The following is a 24,768-nucleotide window of genomic DNA, read 5'->3' as shown; positions in this document are numbered from 1 at the left end:
GTCAAGATCTCTGTGACCTTAAGGTTAAAAACGGTTTCCGATCGATAACTGAAGACGCTTTTGTCTACAAGCGTCAAACTTCATAGGATGACTGCATGTTGTATGTTGATAACCCCTGTTGCTTTGGGAGTCAGTTGGTCAAAGGACAAAGGTCATAGTGATCACGGGAATCCGTCATAGGGGCACTTCAATTTCTACGGCATTTTTGTAGTGATAATACACGTTTTTTTGTGTATTAACATCTGCAGAAGCCCGCGGGATTGTTTGTGACCGAGACCGAACCTCTATATGGCTGAAAGGGCCAAAATAGAAAATTTTGCCGCCTTCAGGGGCAGTTATTCTAGAACCTATGAAGGAATCCAGCCGGTTTTCTAAAGGAACCGAGATCTTATTGTGACTTAAGTTGTGTGTAAGTGTGGTTAAAATCAAGTATAAAATGTCACTTCTATCATGTTCACAAGGTATAAATTAACAAATTTCGGCTCTTCCAGGGGTCAATCAGGGGTGTTCACAGGACATTGTCCACAGACGACGGATGGACGACGGATGAAGGGCGATCACAAAAGCTCACATTGTCACTACTTGACAGGTGAGCTAAAAAAAACCAATGCTACAGTAGACGGTAAATAGAGTAAGATTGCTTTTTACACCCAAACTGAGAAGAGGCGTCGTTGTCGCCGTACACCTTCTTAACAGAGACACTTGGAGGTCAGGCCCGCTCCCCTCTCCGTCCCTGCCAAATTTCAGCTAATACAACAGCCAGCCCAATATTTTCAACCTTTTAAGACATCTCTACGCACTGATTCCAGTGAGAAACTGACGACGTCACGCAAAGTTCGTAGATCTAGCATAAGATTATTTTGTATACTGGATTGCATAGATCTATTTATGAATTTTAACTGAATTATAAATAGTTCTATAGATCTAGATCTATAATAATTTTCAACAAAATTCAGAAAAACACGCCATAGAAGTTTTAAATTCACAAGTTTCAAGTTTTACTGGTAAATTCAGGGCCCAAATCATCATTTTATGGGCATGTGATATGCTAGTTAGTCTAAGTTCCAATCCTTGACTCTGGTTACCTCCACTGACGGTCCGAGCAACGACTATTTAAAATCGGCGTAATTGAGGTACTTCAGTCTTTCAGGCATGTTTGCAAGCATAATAATAATTTAATGGCGAAAAAAAATCTATTTCTGGATAGCAAATTTCTTGTGCTTGTTTTGTGTAATATGCGATATGTCATGTCATGACTCCAAAACTAGATTTTTTTTGCCATTGGTGACGTCACAGCTTTATTACGTCACTGTTGGCGCCACGGTCATAAACCGGTACCGTATATCAGATAATGGGGAGCACATACTATGGCGTACCGTTTGGGTTAAAAGTAAAGAGATACGTATAAGTAGTTATAAAGCTGTACGGTATAAAAATATACCTGTAAATGTAAAACAAAAATGTACCTGCACGTATAAAATTGTACCTGCAGGTACACTTTTATACCTGTAGATCTAGGTATAAATCAGAAATGTACCTGCAGGAATAAAAGTGTACCCGCAGGAATCAGAATTGTACGTGGAGGTATAATTTATACCTGCAGGTAAAAATATTTTTGTACGTGCACGTATAATATTGTACGTGCAGGTACAATTTTATACCTGCACGTACAATTTTATACCTGCACGTATTTTTGAAAATTCATACCTAGTACAGGTATAAAGTTGTACTTGAATGTATAAAATTGTACGTGCAGGTATAAAATTGTACGTGCAAGTACAATTTTACACCTGCACGTACACTTTTATACCTGCACGTACATTTCCAATTTGTACCTGCAGGTATATTTTTGTACCTGTAGGTATAAATATATAACTGCACGTATAAAATTGTACCTGCAGGTACAATTTTAATACTCCTTGTTTTATCTATTTACTTCTGACCCAAATGGTACGCCATAGCGTCTCAGGCTAATTCTAAGTGTATTAGCGCAATATTGTTTGTATACTTTAAAGGGATCTAAAATTAAATTAAAACATTTGAAAACAAAACAAATCTGAAGAGAGATCTAGATCTATTCATATCTATTCTCATGTGCTTCTCCCTTCAAGAACACCCGGAATAAACGTTAATCACACTGTGCTAAATGACGCATTTTCATATATAGATCTATAGAAATCTATATATTTGACAGCTGTTTTCTATATTTTTGTATCTATATAGGTTTTATAGAGTAAAATATCAAATAACATTTCTGTTCAAGAGATAAATGCTTTAACATGGGCATGCTCAACCGATAGTGACAGTTTAGCTTATGCAGCAAGCTCCGGATAACGAAAATAACTGAAATGAAATATATAATTCTATGTCACTCTTGTGGAATGTTATTCACGGCACTCTCTTTATCACAGTCATATATATATTGTTTGATTGCAGGGCCGTAGGAACAGGGGGGGGGGGGGGGGGGGGCCGCCCCGGCCCCGAATTATTTGACCAATTAAGGTAATTATCATAGCATTTTTTGACAGCGAGTCAATTTTAGCTGTGCCCTGCTGTTTTGTAGTTGTTTTTTCATGGATTAACATCGCACAACTAAAAACAAAAACAAAAACAAACAAGAGCACCGCCTTGCGGGTGCTGACGCTCATCTGATTTTTTTGTGTAATAGAAATATTGTCCTACCCATGATTTTCTAAGTCTAAAAAGGGCCATCATTCTTGCAAAAAGCAGGATAGAGTTATGTTTCTTGATGTACAGTGTCTACTTATGATGGTGAAAAACTGTTGCAAGTTTTAAAGCAATAGCTTTGATAGTTTATGAGAAAAGTTGACTTAAACATAATACTCAACAAAGAAAATGATTTTCTAAGTCCAAAAGGGGCAATAATTATTGCAAAAAGCAGGATGGAGTTATGTTGCTTGCTGTACAGGGTCAGCTTATGATGGTGAACAAGTGTTGCAAGTTTCAAAGCAATAGCTTTGATAGTTTAAGGGAAAAAGTTGACCTAAACATAAAACTTAACCAAGAAATCTGATATCTTCTAAGTCCAAAAGGGGCCATAAATCTTGCAAAAAGCAGGACGGAGTTATGTTTCTTGCTGTACAGGGTCAACTTATGATGGTGAACAAGTGTTGCAAGTTTTAAAGCAATAGCTTTGATAGTTTAGGATAAAAGCTGACCTAAACATAAAACTTAACCAAGAAAACTGATTTTCTAAGTCCAAAAGGGGCAATAAATCTTGCAAAAAGCAGGATGGAGTTATGTTTCTTGATGTACAGGGTCAGCTTATGATGGTGAACAAGTGTTGCAAGTTTCAAAGCAATAGCTTTGATAGTTTAGGAGAAAAGTTGACCTAAACATAAAACTTAACCAAGAAATCTGATATTTTCAAAGTACAAAAGGGGCCATAAATCTTGCAAAAAGCAAGATGGAGTTATGTTTCTTGCTATACAGGGTCAGCTTATGATGGTGAACAAGTATTCCAAGTTTCAAAGCAATAGCTTTGATAGTTTAGGAGAAAAGCTGACCTAAACATAAAACTTAACCAGGCAACGCCGACGCAGACGCCGACGCCGACGCCGACAACCGCTCAAGTGATGACAATAACTCATCATTTTTTTTCAAAAAATCAGATGAGCTAAAAAAACGTTGTTTAACGTTTCATGGAACTGGGTTTGTTATAGGTCGGCTGATTTTCAAACTGTGTGCCCCCACCCCCAATCTGAAAATGCTTCCTACCTGCCTGGATTGTTCCAGAACTGAATCCAATTTAAACGGCACTTATTCTATAGACGCATTGAAACAAAGTTTGGCCAAGAAGTGATATATATGAACTTACAAACTGTTCACATGAGACCAAGTTGCAGAAACTAATTGGCAGAAGATTGGATTCATTTACTCGTAAAAAGTACATAAACACTTTCTGCGAATAGCTGCTATTTGCTTTGTTGCAAAATGTTGTAATATCGCTCGCCTATTAAACGATTTCTGACAACTGTGGTACTGATCATCTTTATACCTGTGTACAAGCTTAATATCATAAAAATTACCTTAATAGTAAATCTTTTTAAGGTTCTTGTAAAGCCCTTTGAAACCACCCCTCGGGTGAAATTTTGTTTTAGTTTTTTACGCCACATTATACCATGCTTTATCATAAAGAATATACTAAACTGTTCATAATAAGTAGAAGAAACTTTCAAGACAGGTTATTCTTTATTGAACAACATATTTTGTCCTATATCACACGAACTTTGATTGTTCACGTTCTATTTTGTAAAATATATCAAGCTACTTTTTCAAAGGTATTTTGTCATTACTTTTATGATTATTATGTGTCTAACATATTTCTCCAGGTACTCCGAGAGTTGAAAGTGTTACAAACAATGTACATTTTTTAAAAAAAAAAAAGGCAAAATTTGCAAAATGAAAGTGAAAGTAGAGCTGTCAAAATGACAAAAAAACTGCAATATTTCAAAAAAAAATATAAGTTAATCAGTTTTCATTTAGTACTTAGGTAAATATGTTAGACACACAATAAAAACAAATTTAGAGAAAAAAGTATATTTGAAAAACAAGTTTGATATTTTCTACAAAATTGAATGTGGACAGTCGAAGTACGTGTGTTGTAAGACAAAATACATGTCAGCGAACAAGGTGACCTTTACAGAAAGTATTTTCTACCCCTTCAGAACAATTCTGTATATGTTATGAATATTAAGGGTCTGTCAGGTATAATTTCCAAAATAAAAATTTACCCGAGGGGTGGTCTCAAAGGCTTTGTATGATCCTTAACTTAAATGTACCTCCGACTATTCCTTTTCTGATAACAGAACTCATTTTAGTTTCAGACAAAGGGGTCCGGCACATGATTGGATTAAGTTTAATGGCTTATATTTGAGCTGTTGAGTCCTAGAGCGATAATTATGTAAAAAATCATACTAATATAACTACAGTACTCTATTGGTTTCAGATCTTTGTGTACTTGTCTAATTCATTTTGTTGCATATTTGTTTTTATTTGTGCGTTCTTTAATTACTCTACTTGTATTATGTGTAAATTTATATGTTAAAATCCTTGTATACCTGAGGGAAATAAAGAGTATATACATATATCGTTACCCGAAACGGCTCATTGGATGACCATGTTTGCCGCACCAGGTCCTGTGATATGATATATTTTCTCTATAACATACATAACAGGTGAATTTTTTATGATCTACACAAAACTGCATAGACATCTATGCCTCCATGTTAAGATATTAAAGAAAGATATACATACCTTTTATTTCAAGTTTAATGTTTCATTTTCACTTCCGCCTTTGTTATGTGTTTCAATACAAAACACAGCTATCTTTAGCAAATACGACATAACACAAAAACCTAAAATTCTTGGAAAATCTATTTATAGACGGGGAAATTCCATTATTATATTTTTTCGAAAATGTAGTACATACAGTACTGACTAACTATATTATATATATGCTATTTTAGGAGATGATTTCAAACGGACTGTATTATTTTTGTACATGTTCTTTTAATCTGTTTTATAGATTAGATATGCCGGTTTCAGGTGCGTAGCTAGATCTGAATCGGGGTCTGTGTACCCTTTGTCCTTAAGTTCGTGTTTTTCTATACATAGATCTACCAAAAATACAAAACGATAGTGGTTGTTTACTTTTATACGGTAGCAGGCTCGAACTAAATTCTTGGGAATTTATTACTTACCGGTAGCCTTAGAAAATGATGGTATATAAATGCTAGCTTATAATTCATTATCAAACTTGCAGAACTATAGTTTTACTTATTGAATTATTACTAGAAAAAACACAAGGTAAACCTAAAGTACACAGAAACAAAAAGTCTACGCACTGCATGGCCTTCAAAAGTAAGAACATTTTGTATCTTCTTTTTGTTTTTAATTTGTTGCATTTCTTGATATTGTCTGTTGGTATCCAATCACCCCACTCGACGACCCCCCGCCCCACCCCAACCACACCCCACCACAAACACGACTGCCGCCTCCATCATACCTATCCTTTGATAAAATATTTTTAAAAGTTTGTGTTTCTTGATATTTTCTTAGGGGTCGAGTGTGGATCTAGGGGGTAATTGGAGGAGGGAGACTGAGACGGGATGCTATTCTAACATACCAGGGGCGTACCTGGGCATACGCCTATACGCCTGTGCGTACAATTCAATTTCGGCACCGTGAAAACGAAAATGCTGTAAATGCTAAAAATGTAATAAAATAAAAAGCCTAAGGAGGTTAGATGGCTATTTAAAGTTCTTTATTTGAACAATATAATCTGAATGAGATTTTCAAATTCGTTTTCGAAGTGTTAAACCGATTGTGATTTTAGTAATCGTGAATATAGAAAACATAAAAAGTTAGTGTAGATTTCATGGAAGCATAGAGCAGAGAAAATACAGCAAGAGACACAGATCCCAAAAATAGAAACACGCACGCACGCACGCACGCACGCACAAGTACACACACTGACAACGAGGACAAAACGAACGGATAAATGAACACATTGGGCACTGCTCAGGAAGAGCCAGTAGCAAGACATTCGAACGATACATCTACTTAATTATATCTTTCTTCTTTCTAAATCATATGCTGCTTACAGAGAAGCAAATTTACAGATGAAAGCTGGTCTTACTGACAGTGTTTTTTCTCTGTATATCATACTTTAATTTTGCAGTTCTCATGATCATCAATTTTCATGAGTGGAATCAATATTATTGTAACCAATAGCGTAAAAGGTTTTGAACAAACCTCAAATAGTGAGTGCGGACATAACAACTTGTGTCGATAACATTTAATAAATTGTTTCAAATATCGCGTATTTTTAACTGAACTTGTTAAGGTTTTCACAACCATGTCATATGATGTGTATATTAGGCATCACTTGTTTTACGTTTTCTGTAGAAGAAATTTCGCATTGATAACTCTCACAAGAATATACATGTATATTTATTGGATGTCTTAGATTTAGAGCACCACTTCAGAGGAATCATTTTGCCACAAACACCATACTCTGTCAAAAAAGAGATCTATTGTGCATATCATGTGAGGAAGCCATCGAGCTGGCTTACTGGGGGTCGGTGGTTCTACTTGGGTGGCCGCTCGATGTACTCATTTTGGGCATGTCGGAAAATTTCATTTGCACAAAACCGGAAATCCGTCTCACTGCTGTTCAAGTTTCAAATGACACGTATTTTATTGGCAAATCAAGAGCAGCAGGAGAACAAAAATGATCGGCCGATGTAACAGAAAAAAGTTACGCTAAAATAACATTCTTTACGGAATATTAAATATCTTTTAATGGTTGCAATTAAATTTATCAATCTAGATATCCAAATCCGGATATCCAAATACCATTTAGCAATATGCGCAGTTTGAATTTGCGTTTGCCAATATTAGATGTTGTTTACGTTTACTGGAAAAAAGTTACGCTTCGCGTGAGAAAACTTGAAATATTTGCAATGTATGGTTAGATACATTTATCAAAAACCGGTTAAAATGCGGATGCAGAAGTTATGCATAAACATTGACGAAGATTTCAAAACGATAACAACAAAAAAATAGTTGCACACGGTTCGAATATGCGATTTGTTCACATATGTAGCAGTTGGGATTAGGTAATGTTTAGATAGCGCTAGACAAATTGTTAATTAGGTCCCTTTGGCGATACACAATATGCCTGCAAGGGTCTTGAAGTTGCACAATAAAATATATCATAGAATGACAGTGTTTCAGTGACGCAAATATTTTGAAACATAACTAGATATCTACTGTACCTGTTGATTTAAAGTTGTTGTGTCCTGGAGAGTTTTGTAAAGAGCAATTCACATAAATAAGATTTTTTCAACATTCTAGCATAATTCATTTTGTTATTTATTGTTGTATCGAAGTAATTCAAGAAACAATCTGCAAATTAGATATTAAACATTTTAAAATCTTAGATAAATTATTAATGAATAGTAGTACGGGCCAAGTATCGTGCCAGAGCGACCGAGCTATTGAAAGACCAAGGTAAAGTTACATAGGACTCTACAGGGTACGAAAAATGGTTATATTCCTCAAAATATCCGGGGCTGTTCCAGTTGCAGTTTTAAAAACACTCTCACGATCCCTGCCAGTAAGCATCAGCGGAATAACAAACTATGAATTTAAATGATAATCTTTGTAATATGTAGCACTGTTGCACCCCAAAATGGTAGCAACGCATTTTGATAGTCACTACCAAATTCGGCCGAGTTTTGGTAGGCACTACCAAAATGCGTTACACTAAACGCAATTTGGTAGTTTAAAAAATGTAGTACCAAAATGCGTTGGTTATGTACACATCCAACGTAAAACCGTATTAATAATAATCTCATGATTTACAAAAATAATATTTTGTGACGAATGGACAATTCGCCATTTATGTTTATGTGGGATGTTTTAAAAAAAAGTCTAGATGGAGGACCAAAGTGTCATCCTCACATTTATACTACGTTTAATTCAACAGAATTCAACATTTTCATGCTTTGAAAAATCTCGGTGGACTATCCCTCCGACAATACTAGCACATTGTATTGCACAGGAAGAGTCGTTTGAGGCCCCTTTCACACGCTCAGGAATCTACATTTTGGTTGTTTCTATACGAAAACTATAACTTTTTCAACATTTTCAAAGAGGGAGGCCCCAAAAACCTAATTCGCCGGGAGACGGAGACCCCTCCCTCACCTACCCCACACTCGAAGCATCTCTACTTGGTTTGAAGCTAATCTTCTCATATCTGACGTACAGTTCAAAATAATCCAGGTACGCCCCTGCATACAATACTTGTTTTGAGGGGGATGTTGAGGACGAGGTATGCCTACTAATGGAATATCAGGAAATTAAAATTTAATAAACTAATTTTGTTTGGGGTTTCGGGGAGGTGATGTTGGGCGGTTGGGGCGATGTGCGGGAATCGAATTAAAAATATCAAAAATGCAAGGAACAATACTTTAAAAAAAAATCAAAAGTGGACAAGGTGGTAGGCCCTAATGTGGGCGGGCGTGTAGAAGGGTGGGCGAGTAGGCCATTTAAGATAATATGAAGAAACATGAGACACTAAAAGTAAAACAATATGGCCATAATGGCGCTAGATCTGCTCACCTGAGTTTCACATGAGCAGTTTTGATAGGGGGTCACGCACGGATTTTCTGGCAAGAAGACATCTAAAGTTTCCACTTGATACATATGGGAAATCCCTACTTTATACTTGATAGAAAAGAGACAACCCCCTCAGGTGACCGTGTTTTCAACAAACTGAAATGATTTTAACAAATTTGGTGTAGGGTTACCGACGGGACATTTCTGTGAAATTATTTAAACTAGATTTTATAGAGACAAACATTCTGGCCATGTTTTATGTAAGTGACCTTAGGCTAATGGCCTATTTTTTTTTACCCAGGTGACCCAGCAAATGAAAGATTAAAGTTTTTTTTAATCAAAGTTATTAACCGATATCCAATGTCAAGTTTTCACAAAAATATTTCAACGTAGATGTTTACATAAAATGCATAAAATCCTCATCAAATGTATTTAATTTTACTTTATATAAAATTAAGTTTGCTAATAGGGATACATTCATAAATTAATGTCATACAGTAACCGTTTTTAGTGGTAGTATGCATTTAAATACACTGTGTTTATCCATTATGACATATATACAGTGCAGGGCCGGCCCGGGAGGGCCCATGCCCCCCACCCCCTCCCCTACCACCACCACCACCCTCAGTTGGCTGAGAAGTGACCTATACTCATCAAAAGTTGCACCAGTTAAACTATTTTGGCTTTCTCAAAAAGTAGACCCAAAACGCACCAGAGACCACCATTTCATACATATATTTCACTGACACCCCTAAAATGAGGGGAGTACCCCTCCAGTACATCAAAATTTAGACCAAAAAATGCACCTTCGGCCACCATTTCATACCTGTATTTCAAACTTTTCCAGAGGGAGAGCCCCATCCCCCCCCCCCCCCCCCCACACCCCCTCCAACACTACTAAAATGATGGGAGTATCCCGCCAGTACCTTAAAAATTATAACAAAATAAAATGCCACCATTTCATACCTATATGTCAAAAAATCTTTCCCCAGATACGAACGGAGACCCCACCCCCGCACACACACACACACACACCGAAATCAAATATTTCTGGATCCGAGTCTGCAGTGTGTACTATTTTAACCGGATGCTTAGTCCTGATAATACATGTATAAACTTTCAAATATGAAATGTGGACCTTTAATGTTTTTGGAATTACGTGTAAAGTATTATTTACTAAATTATGATGTATACTTACTAAGAAACTTAATCCCTGACAATTCCAAATAGAATTTTGTTTTACAACGTCAGAATGATAGCAAGAGTTATGGGACCTAATTAGATCGTTTAGTTGATATATATTATCATCGCAAATACGTGTGTGGAGTTTCATTCACTTAATGCTGAAAATATGGCTGATTGCGGAAAAGGCCATAAATTCATCAAACATGAAAGTAAGAAAGTAAGAGTAACAAACTGTTGGTGTTGTATACGAAGTTTCATTCAATTTTGAGAAGTAAACATTAAGATATGAGCTTGCTGAGTATCGATAACAAGATGTTTACACACAACGCCGACACTGGCGTCAGGGGTATAGCAATAGCTATGTGTGGCTTCGTCACGTTGAGATAGAAATAAACATTCCAGAACAATAAGCAGAACAACATTAATAGAATATAGTGTCTTTGTTTACATGTATACCAAAATGACTGACTTTTACCAAATTTATAAGACGCTTAATAGGGGTAGTTCGTGTGTCGGGGCGGGCGATAGGGAAGCGAAACGAAAGTACATTAGAAGTATTTAATTATTTCAACTTTTTACCATGATCTAAGTTTTGCATATTCACAATGACCGTAGTGTCGTGCGCGCTGGCCTAACTTGACACCGTACATAATACAAGTATTAAAATATTTCTTACCTGTGACTGTAAAAACGCAGCAAAGATTTCGAATAATAAAGCCAGAAGTAATATGACCCCAATAGGCGCCAAGGTATTCCAGTACCACAGAAGTATTAAACAAAGAACTGTATTTAAACCAAATAGTAAGAAATACATATTTTGTAACTATATCAAATGTTAGATTAAATAATCTCACGCAAATGCAGTGAATACTTTACATTCAAGATCAGCTCAATTATGGTGATGGAATGGTCTGTTCAGGGTGCGGTCTTCTTTTATAAATGCTTACAAAGATACTAAATCGACTCGTAGATTGTTAAAAATTGTTTGTAGTAAGTTTGGCATCCCATGCAAAAGTTAATGATTTGGCCAACCAGAAGGTATACCTAGCTGGGATACCCCGAGTTTGAAATAATCGATGAAGTTAATTGTACCGCCTTAGAGGTAAAACAACCAATTAGTAATCACATTTGGTTGGGATTCCGGGGTTTAAATAGCTCATTCATTTAATACACAAAGTAGGCGGAAGTTTTATTTACTTTCATTACATTTTATTTTAAAAATATTACTTCTTTTTATTTCATTTTAGTTTCTATTGTTATTTTCACACCTCAAATGAATGTACATGGTGAAATTTATGAATGAATGCGTAAATTTATACGCTACTATTATAAAATAGTGCTTAAAAGAAAAGTTGATTTCTTCTGTTAATTGAAGAAAAACGAATCTATCACTAGTTGAAGGTGAGGGTGGAAATGTCTGGCTTGAGGGTAACTGTTTACCTGGTAATGATTCTTATAATATCACAACAGTCTGAACCAAAACATAACTGATTTAAAAGCATGTGTAGCTTCGGATTTCATTTCTTCATAGCAAAACCAAGATAGTCAAAGGGAAGTAATTATAAAAAACTTGCATTTTAAATTTAGATAAATGTCGGATTTGTACTTAGATCTAATATCTATGCTAAAATAACTATTTTGTTTAAACAGCCAGGATATGAAATCAAAATTGAAAAATACTTTCAGTTTAGCACTCAGTGAACCAAAAAAGTAAAACGAGGGGTTAATGCCAAAAGGTACCATAATCTTCTTTATTTATCACCACTTGGTACGTTTCTGCACTAATGGGGCGCGGTGATCAAGGGTTAAAGCTTTGAACAAATCCATTACTTGACCAAGTTCCGATTTATCACCTTTAATTGCAATGACTTGCATGAATCATGAATATTATTACTTTTTATGATATACACAATTACACTCTCTTTCCTATGCATGCTTAAAGTAAATCCCATCGCACTCAGTCATTTTCTTATTCTTCTATTGTGTTTGGTGATAAAACTGGAGGATGACTTTTTTTTTTTACTAAGGCATGCTTTTATCTGAAATATGTACTCAATGTATATGTCTTAATAATATGAATCAAGAGATCACAAATTACCAAACACTGGGCGAGACGAGTACACAATCAATGTCTTTTATACAGGAAACTGCATTGCAACAGATTAGACTGGAAATGTTTCTTTATTTTGCGATAGGAAAAACTTGCTGAAGAAAAAAGTTTCACTTAGCTGCTTGTTAATCCTCACTAGAAAACCAGTGCACATTGCAGGTTCTTTTAAAAGCATGTTTTCATGAAAAAATCGCGAAATCCAACATAGGTAAAAACAATTACACTTGGTAACAAAGTAGCGTTAGAACACTTTTTGACATAAAGTAAGTAACTTATGAATCAGTGATACCAGGCCGAGTCCTGGAACTCGAAGTTACAAACAAACATTTGTGTAAAATTTCATAAAAACCGGAAACTCCTTCAGAGCGTTTTATTATTGTTATTAGACTAGAGGAGACAGATTGAGACAAATAGGGCTATTGCAACAGTAACTTGATCTGGAATGTAGTATTTTGCTCAAGTGGATTTTGTCGGACCAAGATCATCCGAGGCGCACAAGGGCCGAGTGCAATCCGGGACGGTGTGATAAAGTCTACGAGATGCAAATACAACATCCCCGATCAAGCTACTCTTGCAATGACCCTTTTATTGTATACCTTCATATATGTACTAAAATATTTTACAAAAATGTACATGTACCACAAATGATCTTTTAAATTGGAACTATTTCATTTACTAAGCCTTTGGAACGTCATGATGTCATTTTTGTTTACGCACGCTAGATACTATGAGATTTATTGATCAAAAAGAGTTAATAGGCGGATGGCTCTCGGACCCCTATTATACCAGATACGGGGATAATAAACAGGGTTACCCCACACGGGGCCTCAAACAGAAAAAAAGCGTTACGGTAATAAAATGTTTAAAACGAATTAGAAAAAAATGTCATTATAGTAGTAGTATAGTAGTAGTTTGTCTGTTACGTAACAATGTTCATGACAGAGAATCAGTTCGCTTTTGAACTACTGTTTGAACCAGGTCATGACTAGTAATGAAAGAAAGTACGGATACAAGCATGATACAGGATTGGATTTCAACATACACAATACGGAATTTGTTTTCTGCCTATTCATATTTACTTGTGAAATAAAAGTTGTAATTTTTACAGAAGTTTTATAGGTATAAACACAGATTTTATTTCCTAAATTCCTGGATGGATGCTCTTGGATGGTCTTAGCTGGTCGCACGACATGCACGACTTTTCGCATGACAAGTCATGTGGGATGCACAACCAGTCTCGACAAGCGGTAACCAATCAAGACCAGACGTACGACCTGATCGTCATCTAACCATTCTCTTTACAATCGTTGGCTAGTCGGAGAAAGTTCGTATTATATGAATTCTAGGCTGGCAGAAGTAAAAACTCACGACCTTACCAAGATACATACTACATATTTATTGCAATATATTGAAGAACAGGGAGTCCTCATGTGAGTATATTATTAGCGACATAATCGTGCTCCCTTAAGTTCAGTTAATATAACAACTTACTAACAGATAAATTACACATGTTGGAAAGGTCATTTTGAATTTGATGGATAGATGAATTCGACATTATGTGGGCTAATGACGCATTCTCCGAATTTCACGGAAATTTATATGTGCGTTGAGCTATATCTAATTTCAAAGAATTCCAAATTGCCTAACGATGATACATAATCACACGTAAATTGACGATTGTCATACCTTACATACACTTACGTGTAATACTTCTTGTAGCTATCGACAAAATAGGGTAATTGTAACAGTAGCTTGATTGGATGCTGTATTCGGCTCGGGTGGATTTTGATATGCCAAATCTTCAAGAGCCTAATACATAACTCTAGATCAAGCTAATTAATTATATCAGCGGGTAACTTTCAAAAATCTATTAATCAGTTTTGAATCGGTTTTATCCTTTTTCTGCTCATTTCGCTTTGTTTTGTATCTAACGAGTTATTTAAGTGATACAAATTTAATACCGTAACAGTAACCGAAATTGTTAGGATCATAAAACAAATCCCATTGATTCTTTGGCCCAGTATCACTGAAATGGTCTTCACCCCATGCACGCTCCTTTGAAATGGAATTGTTTTTAAAAGCATGAGCTTGAATTGTGATTCCATCTTGCTTTCCAAGAAGAGACTTATCAATATCGTGTAAAAATAAAAGATCAGCATCTGTTCGTTTGCGCAGACCAAACAAGCCAAGTACTGTTCCCGAGTCAATCATGACGTCATCTCTACCCACGTATATACCTGGTAGTGTGCTTATTGGTGTTATAGATGAAAGACTGGCAACTTCTTTTGCAATTAATTTACAATCCGGCGCATTCTTAGCGTAGTTCATGAACTGTATAGAATTTGGATTAAGGATCATTTCTGCTAGAATTAAATTCTCTTCTTTAGTATCGGAAATGTGAGCGGTGGATTCAAGTATCATATCATTGTAAAGCTTTCTTATTTCGTTTTTACACTGAGCTAGATCACTGTAGCTTTTTGCATAGATAAACAGAAATACGGCATGGCTTGTTGAATTAAATTTTGATAGAAGGTTTTGAATTTTTGTCTCTAGCCAGGTTTGTTGCCCATACATATGAGTTATTAATTGCCGCATTCCGGATTTAGTGATATTGATTCTTATTTCATAAAGAATGCCATTATCTTTCGAGCATCGTTCTTTTACAATTTTACGCACAGCTTTATCTTTGTCGCGATTGTTTGAAAATACGGAAACAACTGAAACGGATGTGTTCAAGTCTGGCAGCTTCGTCTGAATTTTCATCCATTCTAACATAACCACATTTAAAGCCCTTTGCGGCATCCCTCTGCGTTTGAAGAACTTATATCCCCAATCTTTAGAATGTCCCTTATGCGTATAGTTGTGATGCTCAAAGCTTACATTTTGAGATAATATTACTGCAGCTGCTACTCTATGGGCACCGTTAAGAAGAAACCCACGTTTGTCTAATGGAATCCTTGACACACTAGAATTAAATCCTTTCACTTTGATGTTCTTTAAAGTTCTATGGAACGATGAAATGAAATCAGATTTATTCCGCTTATTTTTGCATGGTTTATTTCCATCAAACCAAGCCTTTATCATACCGTCGCAGTTTTCTGAAAAATTATTCCACACTCGTATATGTTCTATGTACGCCTCTGTATAAACTTTTGGAACTTTGTTCTTATAAACATAGAAATATGCATACACCATTTTGACTATCAAATCAAATCTTTCTGATTGTAAATAAGTCGAAGGATTTTCAGTTGAAATATATACATTGCTGCTATGGTTGCTAATAAAGTTACTGCTATGATTTCTGGATGCCATAACACCTTGATACGTAGTTACCCTGTCAATTTGGTTTCTGCTTACTACGTTACTTTCGTTTCTAGTTGCCATAATCTCAACCGGATTTCTTTGAGGAATAGTGCGAACCGTGTGCATGCCAAGTTCAAAACCCAGCATTAATGCTGCAAATATTGAGCACGTACACAGAATCCATAGCAATCGTTTTAGCATTCTGTGTAAAGGCATGTTGTTTTGATTGTAAACATCAACACACATTGCCAGTGTATTACCTTCTATTTGTCTGTGTTATGTCAAACAAACCACCAATATGTAAAAGATGAAGCATTTTCAATATATTGACTCTCCCCTAACGCTACATAATCTTTACTGTAGAGAGAGACAACTATACCGGAGACTGCGTTTCATCTAGTCCAAATCCATAACCAATAATACCAATCTGAAAAACAAAACAAAATGATATTTAGATCAGAGAGTTATCATATTCAACGATTTCAAAAGGTCATGTATGTCTTTTATCGAAAAACGCTATGAAACTGAAGAGTATTTCAATGTTACAACTGATAAGGCTTTTGGAATTCCAAGGAACATTCGTGTGAAATCATCTCGAAACTGAGCATGTGGTTTAATGTATGTGTTCGGGTTTAACGTCTTTTATCAACATAACGATGGTGTCTACTTGTAGCAGTGAGCACAATGCCCAACTTTATAGTGCTGCCTCACTGGAATGTCACGCCGTAGACACGTGACATGATACCCCACCCAGTCACATTATACTGACACCAGGCTGACCAGTCCTAGCACTTCCCTCTCAATGCTAAGCGCCAAGCGAGGAAGCAACTCGTACATTTTTTTACGTCTTTGGTATGACGCGGCCGTGGATCGAACCCACGACCTCCCGCACTCGAAGCGGACGCTCTACCACTAGCCTACCGAGGCGGTTATGTGGTTTATTAGACGTTGTTGTTTGAAGGCTGGTTTGTCTTTTGTCTTTAGCTCTGGTAGCCATACATTTTTTGACAAATCGCAATAAACTGAACTTTATTGCAAAGACAAATGCGTGGGAAATTATTTTAAGCAGTTTGGCATGTGGCGACAATACCTTTTGACGATTCATCTCACGGTCTTCTAACTAGACCCTGGGTAAAACGTATGATTTAAAATATTAGATATTATTGTGCTATTTATTGTCAGATGTAAAGACTTTCAACAATGAGGACTCAATAAGAACTTATGTAGTACACCAATATGAAAGTAATATCTTGTGCTAGGAAGAGAAATGCAAAATTTCTGTGGTCCTGACAGCTTGGTCAAAGCTTTAGCCTTGAAGTACTGTTGTTTATCACTTATTGGTATAAGATGAACACACTAATTTGCTATATTAGATATAATATCAACAAATAATAATAAGAAAATAGCATTGCCTTTCTGTAGTATAAAAAGGGAGGTAATTTTGCACATGAAATAAATGGCTGTAAATAAAATCTAACGAAGATCCTTTGGAAGCATAGAATTGCAACGAAGCAAAATAATGACAGTCGACTGGGTTTGATTACGTTAATTTAAAGCGCAACACCCCTCTTGTTCCCTGGCATTGTCTTAAGCTGAATTTTAAGTATGTCATGGCAAATAAGAAGTTCGATTTACTTATGGAATTCCAACTTGATGAGGATATCAAACTGAATCTTGTAGAATGATTTTGAAAGTACAGAAGGTAAACAATAATTCAATATGCCATACTTGTAAGAGTATTGATGGTAAAGTCATTTATAACGTTTCATTCAGTCAGGGCACGAGATATTGTCTATACAAATTATATCAGAAATCCGACAGTTAAAGTGGTAATAACTCCATAATAAATAATCCGAGCAGGATGTGCCAACGATACGTAAAACTGGGCTAAATATTGACCATTCACGTGAAATTTCGTTGAAATCTGACAAGTTGTTTTGGAAAGGAAGCGCGGGCAAAAGTCTCTAAACAGGCCTAGTAGTAACTTCTGAAATTAATTTAGCCGTAAACTTCGTTAAATATGGACAACTATATATGTCACGGAAGGAATATGTAACACGTGTGTGATATATTTGACAGTAAAATTGACATTTGTTTAATGTGACGTATTCGTTTTGTCATTTTTGACAGTTTACTCCGAAACGTATATGTCACAAACGTTATGATATAAAAGTGCATAAAACTACAAATTATACTTTTGTTAAACTCATTCTGTGAAGGGAGCTGGAACCCGCCAACACCGGACCTCCCCCCCCCCCCCCCCCCCCCCCCCCCCCCCCCCACCCGCAGGAGCCGGCCATGCAAATATATCAAGTTAACTCGCTTTGCAATAAATGTATATTGTTATGGTCGCACGTGTGACTGGGACTTTCTAGATAATCCCGTCATGTGGTGGTGGTAGTAGTGGTGGTAGTAGTGGTGGTGGTAATGGTAGTGGTAGTGGTGGTGATCGTCGTAGTATTGGTAGTGGTAGTACTCAGTGGTGGTGGTAGTAGTAGTATAGTAGAAGTGATGGTAGTGGTGGTAGTGGTAGTAGTGATGGTGGAAGTGGTAGTAGTTGTTTTGTTTGTGGTAGTGGTAGTGGTAATGGTAGCAGTAATGGTGGTGGTAGTGGAAGTGGTAGTGGTGGCTGTGGTAGTGGTAGTGGTGGTGGTAGTAGTAGTAGTGGCTTTTGTTGTGGTAGTGGAAATGGTGGTGGTAGTGGTGGTGGCGGTTGCGGTAGTGGTAGTGGTAGTGGTAGTGGTAGTAGGGGTAGTGCCGGTTGTGGTAGTGGTAGTAGTGGTAGTAGTGGTCGTGGTAGCGGTAGAAGTGGTAATAGTAGTAGTAGCAGTAGTGGTTGTGGTTGTAGTTCTGGTGGTGGTAGTGGTAGTAGTGGTCGTGGTAGTGGTAGTAGTGGTCGTGGTAGCGGGAGTAGTGGTAATAGTAGTAGTAGCAGTAGTGGTAATGGTTGTAGTTCTGGTGGTGGTAGTGGTAGTAGTGGTGGCAGTGGTATAGAAGTGGTGGTAGCAGAAGTAGTAGTGGTGGTGGTAGTGGCAAAAGTGGTGGTAGTAGAGGTAGAAGTAGTAGTGGTGGTGGTGGTAGTGGTGTTGGTGGTGGTGGTATGTAGTAGTAGTAGTAGAAGTAGTGATAATAAATGTACTGTTTTTATCGTTTCTTTTTCTTTTTATGGATTATCTCGTGGCCACGTGACAAAAAAAAAAGAAAACAAAAACAAAAAGCTATCACGTGGCTACGCGATAACTTTGTAATAATTCGCAATCCGTTCCCGGTTCTTAAGCATTTATAAGTTAATATGTAGGGCATTCTTTTGAACAAGACGAGATATCAATGAAAAACTTTATGTTTTAATTATATGGAAAATGATAATTGAACCATATTTTAAAGTTTCACTTCATTTAACTACGATCGAGGGTCATTCAAAAAGTTGGTGCGTTATCTGCCCCGATTGCTGAATTTGCCTCAATTTGTCGACCAAACTCGTGCAACACGAATTCTTTTCGACTCCTACACGACTCTTGTACGAGCACGACTCCTACACAACGATCACGATCCCTATCCGAAATGAAAGGTCATTTGCCGTTGAGGATGATCGGAAACTAATCGAGTGCAATTGGGAGGCGTTCGAACTAATCTGGACAGCAGATCGCATCGATCGGGTGGCGATTTCGTACAGCAATCGAGTAGCATTTTTCGATCTTTTTCCGATCAAGGCAATTTCTAAACGATCAAGAGTCGTATGCTACATGATCTTTTCACGTTTCTTCACGAACCCTTGCCAACTGACCACTACTCGACATTTTACACATCAAAAATATCGGATAAATAGTCCGAGCATTGCCGATCAAAGCAGACCTAAAACGATCATTCTTGCCGATCGAGCTCGATCAGTTATCGACCATTTCCCAAATTCTTGTCAATGTTAACTCGACCGCCGCCAGACTGTCGCACGAACGCGATCGATAACTTTCTGAACCCCTCGATCAGTAACTGATCAAACATTTATACAAATTAAAGACATATTAATACCACACTTCCGAGTGGGATAGTCCAGTCCCCGAACAATGGTTTGGGAACGATCGGGTCAGTTTGGTCGGGCATGCGAGTCTAGCATTAGCAGAATCTATGTGGCATAACTGAGATGTGCAAATAAAATCTGATTGTCTTGAAAAAATAAGTTTTTTTTTTTTTTCTAAACTGATGAAAATCTGATGCATTCGTTAAAAATTTCGTTTTTCTTTGCCTATTTCTGAATGTGAGATATTCGTTTAGTGTACCGTTGAAAACCTTAGTACAACGTATATATCACATATTATGTATATATATATATATATATATATATATATATATATATATATATATATATATATACGTTTCGTGCGCGTTCTTTTTTCGGTCGAAATTTTCACTCCTGTTACATATTCGTTCTGTGACATATACGGCTCAACAAGGCTTGCAGGCCCATCAGGTAGACTAAGAACTTATTGCATGTTTAAAGATGTATAAGTACTGTGTTGAAAATTATTGTAAAATGATTCTGCCATTAAGTCATAGGTCTGCTTTCAGCAAATTTAGATGTGGGGTAGCACCCATACGTATTGAGACTGGTTGATATGAAGGTTTACAATTAGATACGCGTCTCTATCCATTTTGTCATGTAATAGAAGATGAAGCTCATGTGTTGTTAGAATGTCAGTTGTACAATGACCTTAGAAATACCCTTTTTGATCAGGCTGAAAGTAATGTTAACAATTTTGCTGCAATGATTAATTCAGATAAACTTGGGGTGTTGTTTGGACATATTTCCCTAATAAGAATATGTGCCAAAACCTGCTTTCTTAGTTTACAAAGAAGAAAGTTTTACCTCTGTAAATAATGTAACAACTGATTAATATATTCATGCATCTTTTATTACTGCTGAGTAGTAGCTGCTAATTAAACCAATCTCAGTCTGATTGAGACGGGTAAGGCTATTGTACACCCATTTCTTAGTTTGCGCAATAGTATTTTTTTCATGCTCAGTATTTTAATAGCTTTGTTGTTTTTTTTTAAGTTTGGTTTTAGCATCATAAATTAGCAGTTACTCCTCAGGTTTACCTGTGAATATATAAATATGTCCAGTGTTATTTACTTGTAAAATGTCTCTTTTAATTCAACTTATTGAATGGCTATACACTGTGTTATGATGTTTTATATACATGTATAAATTTTATTGTAATGTGTATAGATGAGACTGAAATAAATGTAAAGGTAATGTATCGGCCATTTCGCTTAATTCAAATCCCAACAATAGTGAGAGAAAAGTCCAGAAAAAGGTTTATTTAAAAAATTTAAAAATACCTTTAAAAAGTCATAACTTCGCAAAAAAAATCCATTCTTGAGGTGCCGGTGGCATGCATAGCTAGAATTTTTTATTATTACTTCTATGAAGTTTCATTGAAATTCGGCAAGGGGTACCGATGATGAAGCACAAAATATCTAAACGTGGACAGACAAAAGACAAAGGAAAAAGTATGTCCCCTATCTTTGTTTTGAATTTTTGTTGTCATCTTCCATTTTTACTGACATCTAGTTAATGAAATATTAGAGTCAAAATATATATTTAGAAACAAACAATATACCTACCGTATAGACGACATGTTCTTTTGCCGAGGTTTAAAAGCTGCTCCGGCGGTTACTTTACTATATTAAGCTGCCACCAACATGTTTCACATCGCTCAGAGAAATTCTAAGGACCAGAGAATACTGGTGTGCATCTAATTTATAACTGACAGACTCATTTTTGTTTCGAACCGCTCTCACATATCTTTGAAAGCACTGTATACTTTTAAGTACTCGATTATCCAGATTTTATATACTATTAACGGTTATAAGTCGAATATTGTTTATGTCACCATTTAACAAAAATAAAAATGCGCAGAGTTCTTCCTGTTTGAGACGCCAGACACTGAACATTCCAAAATTTATCCGAATGGGTTCAAAATACAACAGCGTTTAATAAACTTTATGACAAACTTGAAAAATTATATCAATAGAACATCGTAATATTTATATCGGAACAATGTATAAAATGCATTGTTTTCCTAAATACGCATTCATACAAATCATGAATAATACTGATTAAGATTAAAATTGCATGAATGCGTTTTGATAAATCTGTCCTCCGATGTCAAATTAAGAAATATAATAAAAGGTAAAACGATATTGATGAAAAACAAAAGACATGATAAAGACCAAGCAAACACTATATACAATGTACAGATTTATTGTTTATTTTAGTACCACATACAGGTTTTCAAAATATTTATAGGTTAGGTTAAGTTTAAACAAATAAGGTACAGTCATTCACACATTTGTTATACTTTGAACCGAACACCGCCAGCATGGATGAGATTGGGAGATAAGTATTATAGAATTCTTCCCTTTTAAAATGACAAACAATACTTTTGCGCTCAGAAGTGTTTCTGATTCCCAACAAAACAACAGGAACCGCAACGATTGCTTTTTTAACTGGAGCTAAAGCTTCTCGTCTTTAAACATAAGAAAATGTACTAAGCCGTTTCCCTGTACAATCATGAAGAAATCGTTCTTCTTGCATACCAGACAGGGATTTCCGGTGATTTCACCGGTGCTGGAAAACTCCATCTTACACCCCGGGGTGTAAGATGACTCTCGTGCTGTAAATGACGTATAACGAACTACATATGTACAGAAGATGTGTGTAGTAATAATAACGTTTTTCGGGTAGGCTGGAGCCTCGTAACCGCCTAAACAGTTACCCTCGAGACCGGAAATTCCCATCCGCACCTACAACCAGTGAAAGAATCTTATAAAACATCATATTTGAGAAGATCTGTCAATGTGCCTGGTTACTCTACTATCATAATACAGGGTCTATGATCCAGTCACACTCCACTGACAAAGGTGAGGATGGAAAGAGAGGAGTTTTAAGAACTGATCCTTGAGGAACGCTTGATAAGGAAGTACATCACGTCGAAGTCTATCTGAAATATACTCTTGATAACATTTTAACACAGGGTCCTTAAATTTCAACACATTTCATGTTTTTGAAATCGAAGAAAACCACTCACACTTCAAGACCGCTCTCGAGTGTTTTACAAAGAATGTTATATATGTCATTTCAGACCAGTCATTGACAAAAACAATGATCACCTGGCAAACAATGTATCAATGGATAAGGATGATGATGATAATGATGATAATGGTGATTTTATTTAAACAGGATAGCTAAATTGGATATAAGCCAATTTATCATGTAAAATACAATACAAAGATTTTAGAATTCAAATACAGATTGTGATTTACAAATATATGTAATTTTTCAGTTCCCCTCTGATATTTTTCAACATAATTAATGGTGTTGATTAAACAAGTTTCAACTTAGCGCAAAAAGTGAATAAGTTCTTCTTTAACTCAATGCAGTTATCCACTTCTTGCTTTGAGGTGATGAAATGTGAACTTGCGTCTTTAAATCTTTTTTTCTTTAAACATACTTCAAAGGAAAGTGGGCCATGTCCTCTTTCTGAGCATTAATTTTGTTCTTGTGTACTTTAATTCCAATGGCAGAGAAAAAAAAACTGAAACGTAAACACAAAACTTTACTTTAACTCTGTGTATCTACTTGTAAGAGGACCGCTTTTAAATGTTGCAAATTAGTTATTCAAGCTAAAGAAAACTGACACTTTTCCTTGAGTTGTTTCACAAATATATATGTACATGATGCAGATAAATTTGTAGAAGCTGTTTTGTACGAGGACGAATCAGATATGTACAATCAGCTACCCCATTTCCGTTAAGCAGGTAGAAAATATGAATGCTCATGATGCATTGTTAAAAATTAGATTTAGATGACCTGATTTTAAAGATAAAATATGCAGGGATTTATCTCACGGACTTATTTATAGTTTAATATATAGACTACATCTTATGTGATGTGACATTGTTTCATTGTAACGATTATTTATGAAATTATCTTTGTTTTTGTAGGGATAATACACGTTTTTTGTGTATTAACGTCTGCAGAAGCCCGCGGGATTGATTGTGACCGAGACCGAAGGTCGAGGTCATAAACTTATCACAAGGGCTTCTGCAGACGTTAATACACACAAAAAAAAAAAACGTGTATTGTCGCTATTCTTGCATAAAAATATATTTCACGACGATTTATGTATTGTTTTCATATGTGATGACTTGACGATTCCGGTACATTTTTTATTTACCATTCCAGTTGTTCTTGGAAACGGTAAATATGTTTTAAATATCCGTATCCAGGGCCCGGAAATAAACAACACTATCAAAAGCACATCCTGGCGGTTTTTAAGCGTTTTTTTTATCTCACATTATTATAAACATAAAATTACCGATAATTGCTCATATCATTTCACAATTTGGTACTCTATCACAATTTCAAGAATAATAACTTTACATTCGGGTTATATTGAGTACGGACACGCAGTTGGAGTACGGATGAGTACGAACGTAGTGTCAAGTTTCCAAGCTGTTTATATAAATTCTTCGAGAAACTAGATAAAAACATACTAACTGATACTTACCAAAATCATAAATATGATACCTAAAAACAAAGAATCGTGCAGGTAAACACGCGATTCTTTAACATTCGCGGTTGGTCTATAAAATCTGAATTGACGCAGAGTTCTAAAAGGGGAGTAAACAAGGGAAGAAACGAGTACGAACAATGTTGGCGGCAGCGCATTTGGCGTTAGTTACTGATACAGTAAAACATTCTATGGTTTAGATTGCATCTTTAATGCTTCAAGAAGAGGTTTTTATGAAAGAAAAAAGACGCAGATACCAGATGTCAATCTGCGCAGAATTACATATACGTCCCTGGGAAAGCATTTCAAAAATAAAAATCGGGTATTAACAGCACGTGAATTGCCTTGTTTGCACACGATTTTTCTCCCGTTAATACATGGGCGGATCCAGTGAAAAAAGTAGTTTTTATGCAAGAAAATATATTCATATTGATCCTAAGATGTAAACGT

General features: G+C 36.0%; 3 protein-coding genes across 4 annotated transcripts in view; 1 reads left to right on the top strand and 2 right to left on the bottom strand.

Annotated features, from left to right (window-relative positions):
* Positions 1-11,180, bottom strand: part of LOC123524804 (helicase with zinc finger domain 2-like) — a 61,809-nt gene extending 50,629 nt beyond the window's left edge. Inside the window, exon 1 of one of the 2 annotated variants that reach the window (XM_053538386.1) lies at positions 11,009-11,180. In XM_053538386.1, the coding sequence (XP_053394361.1) occupies positions 11,009-11,146 (138 nt within the window). In that variant the 5' untranslated portion in view covers positions 11,147-11,180. The remainder of the gene's footprint in view (positions 1-11,008) is intronic. The other variant, XM_053538387.1, reaches the window with a different exon arrangement.
* A 434-nt stretch (positions 11,181-11,614) lies between these two features.
* LOC123524803 (uncharacterized) lies at positions 11,615-21,916 on the bottom strand. The gene is made up of 2 exons (XM_045303284.2): positions 21,368-21,916; positions 11,615-16,172 (listed from the first exon to the last, which is right to left on the bottom strand). The coding sequence occupies exon 2, from the start codon at positions 15,989-15,991 to the stop codon at positions 14,378-14,380; it is 1,614 nt and encodes a 537-aa protein (XP_045159219.2). The 5' UTR covers positions 15,992-16,172; positions 21,368-21,916; the 3' UTR covers positions 11,615-14,377.
* On the top strand, positions 17,427-23,755 carry LOC128555886 (loricrin-like). Its single transcript, XM_053539683.1, has 3 exons — positions 17,427-17,447; positions 18,244-18,822; positions 23,750-23,755. The coding sequence occupies exons 1-3, from the start codon at positions 17,427-17,429 to the stop codon at positions 23,753-23,755; spliced, it is 606 nt and encodes a 201-aa protein (XP_053395658.1).
* The last annotated feature ends 1,013 nt before the right edge of the window (positions 23,756-24,768 follow it).

The sequence above is a fragment of the Mercenaria mercenaria genome, chromosome 3 (genome assembly GCF_021730395.1).
Source record: "Mercenaria mercenaria strain notata chromosome 3, MADL_Memer_1, whole genome shotgun sequence".
NCBI lineage: Eukaryota > Metazoa > Mollusca > Bivalvia > Venerida > Veneridae > Mercenaria > Mercenaria mercenaria.
This window is presented reverse-complemented; position numbering and strand designations above follow the sequence as displayed.

Bases quoted from the DNA above. Each gene is read 5' to 3' on its own strand.
- LOC128555886 (XM_053539683.1), top strand. From the start codon at position 17,427: ATGATTTTGAAAGTACAGAAG. The intron at 17,448-18,243 runs GTAAACAATAAT...TGGTAGTAGTAG, and splicing joins TGATTTTGAAAGTACAGAAG to TATAGTAGAAGTGATGGTAG.
- LOC123524803 (XM_045303284.2), bottom strand. From the start codon at position 15,991: ATGTGTGTTGATGTTTACAATCAAAACAACATGCCTTTACACAGAATG.